A 2,415-nucleotide genomic window follows, 5' to 3' on the forward strand; every position below is an offset into this window, starting at 1 on the left:
TGGGATGGGATACAGGGATGGGATACAGGGATGGGATACAGGGATAGGATACAGGGATGGGATGGGATAGGATGGGCTGGGCTGGGCTAAAGCTTCCCAGGTTGGGATTTGGGAACGTCCCACCCCGCTGTGAGCCCGGAGATGGGATCCGGCCCCTCCTCCAACCCCTCCTGTCCCTCCTTCCCAGACGAGGATCGCTTATCCAAGAGGAAAAGCATCGGGGAGACCATTTCCCTGCAGGTGGAGGTGGAATCCCGGAACAGCCCCGAGCGGGAACAGGTGGGATCCCTCGGGAACACCCCCAGCCAATTCCATGGAATTCTGCGGGAAAAGCGGGGGCGGGGATCACCTTTCCTTCCCTCTCCCCCCCCTTGGAAAACAAAAAATCCCTCCCATTCCTGGGGTTGGGAAAGGGTGACATTTCCTGGAATTCCCGAAAAAAAATCCGAGTTTTCCCGGAGCTGGGAGGAACAGGAGGGGGGGATTTTTCCCACTTTTTGGGAAAAGGGTCGGATTTAGGGATCAGCTTCCCTCTCCGTGCCTCGGTTTTCCCACTGGAAAGATCCCCAAACCCCCCCCCCAAAGAAACCCTTTCCCAAAGATTTCCGGGATCATCCAATCCCGCCATTCCTCCCCAGGGATCCAAAATGGTCTCCCACTCCTGTTGGAGAGGGAAATCCCGGAATTCCAGGAGGGTTTTTGTTGGGAAGGACCCCGAGGATCCTCCCATTCCATGGGCAGGGCCAACTTCCCGCTTCCAGCTTCCAGGAAATCCTGGTTTTCCCGGGATCCAAATGCTCTCCCGCTGCTGTTTGGGCGGGGAATCCCGGAATTCCAGGACAACTTCCCACAGGAAATCCTGCTTTTCCCGAGCCGTGGGAGCCTTTGGAGAAGTTCTGATCCCACCTGGAAACAACAACAACAACAACAAAAAATCCGGGATCTCTTCCCTATAAAAACCACCAAGGGTGGAATTTTTCCCGGTGGGAAAACTCGGTCTGGGAAGGGGTTTTGTGATCCTGGAATGGTGTCCTGGGATACTCCTGGAGCTTCATCCCCTTTTTTTTCCTGGAGCCTCATCCCCCTTTTTCCTGGAACCTCATCCCCCTCTTTTTCCTGGAGCTTCATCTCCATTTTTTCCTGGATCCTCATCCCCTTTTCCCTTTTCCCTCATCCCCTTTTTTCCTGGATCCTCATCCCCTTTTCCTGGATCCTCATCCCCTTTTTTCCTGGATCCTCATCCCCTTTTTTCCTGGATCCTCATCCCCTTTTCCTGGATCCTCATCCCCTTTTTTTCCCTTTTCCCAGAGAGCTCCAGCCGAGGAAATCACCTACGAGACGCTGAAGAAGGCGATCGGTAAGGAGGGGGGAAAAATCCTGGAATTCTGGGAATTACCCAGGCTGGAAAAATCCCTCTGGGATCACAACCCGGCCCTGCCCCCCGTCCCAATCCCCAGGGATGGATTGGGAATCCCTGCAGGGATTGATTGGGAATCCCCCCCTGCCCCGGGAAGTTCATTCCGGTGCCTGACAGCCCTTTCCAGGCGGGAATCGTTCCCAATATTCCCTCTCCCTCCTGGCCCTCATTCCCTGGGAATTGTGGAATTGTGGAGCTGGAAAATCCCCCTCCCGATCCCTCTTTTTCCCCGGGATGAGCCCCTTCCCCCACCTCCTCCCTCCACCCCATCTCCCCCTTCCCGCTCTCCCCAAATCCCGGGATGTGCTCAGATCCCGGGTTTTTTCCCAGGATGTGCTCGTATCCCAGTTTTTTTCCCCGGTCCGCACTCCCATCCCGTTTGGTGTTTATTTTCCCCGGGAATGCCGCGCTCCCATCCCATCCCGTTTGTTTATTTTCCCCGGGAATGCCGCGCTCCCATCCCATCCCATCCCGGTGTTTCTTTTTCCCGGGAATGCCGCGCTCCCATCCCATCCCATCCCGGTGTTTATTTTCCCCGGGAATGCCGCGCTCCCATCCCATCCCATCCCGGTGTTTATTTTCCCCGGGAATGCCGCGCTCCCATCCCATCCGATCCCGGTGTTTCTTTTTCCCGGGAATGCCGCAGCGGACAGCGTGGCGGTGGAGGAGCAGGAGCGGGAGCGGCGGCGCCAGGTGGTGGAAAAATTCCAGAAGGCGCCGTTCGAGGAAATCGCCGCCCACTGCGGGGCCAGGGTGAGGGGAACGGGGAACGGGAATTCCCGGGATTCCCGCCCCGCCGGGAATGCCGGGAATTCCCGCTCATCCCGGGTTTTTTTTGGGGTTTTTTTCCTTGTTTTTTTTTGTTGGCAGGCGACGCTGCTGCAGAGCAAACTCAACCAGATCTTCGAGATCACCATCCGGTCAGGAATCCCGCGTTCCCGGAGGGAATCTGGGAATCCTGGGGGGGGATTTGGGATTTGGGGGATGGATTTGGGATG

At 56.7% G+C, this 2,415-nt stretch overlaps 1 protein-coding gene across 1 annotated transcript; it reads left to right on the forward strand.

Annotated features, from left to right (window-relative positions):
- Positions 1-141: 141 nt before the first annotated feature.
- LOC114072261 (protein EFR3 homolog B-like) lies at positions 142-2,351 on the forward strand (the record flags this gene model as incomplete). The annotated part of the gene is made up of 4 exons (XM_027910178.1): positions 142-279; positions 1,309-1,357; positions 2,064-2,170; positions 2,288-2,351. Coding segments are annotated over exons 1-4 (358 nt in total), but the record flags the coding sequence as incomplete, so codon positions are not given.
- Between the last annotated feature and the right edge of the window lie 64 nt (positions 2,352-2,415).

The sequence above is a fragment of the Empidonax traillii genome, unplaced genomic scaffold (assembly GCF_003031625.1).
Source record: "Empidonax traillii isolate 1590-97213 ecotype Southwest subspecies unplaced genomic scaffold, ASM303162v1 scaffold2843:size17576, whole genome shotgun sequence".
Lineage (NCBI taxonomy): Eukaryota > Metazoa > Chordata > Aves > Passeriformes > Tyrannidae > Empidonax > Empidonax traillii.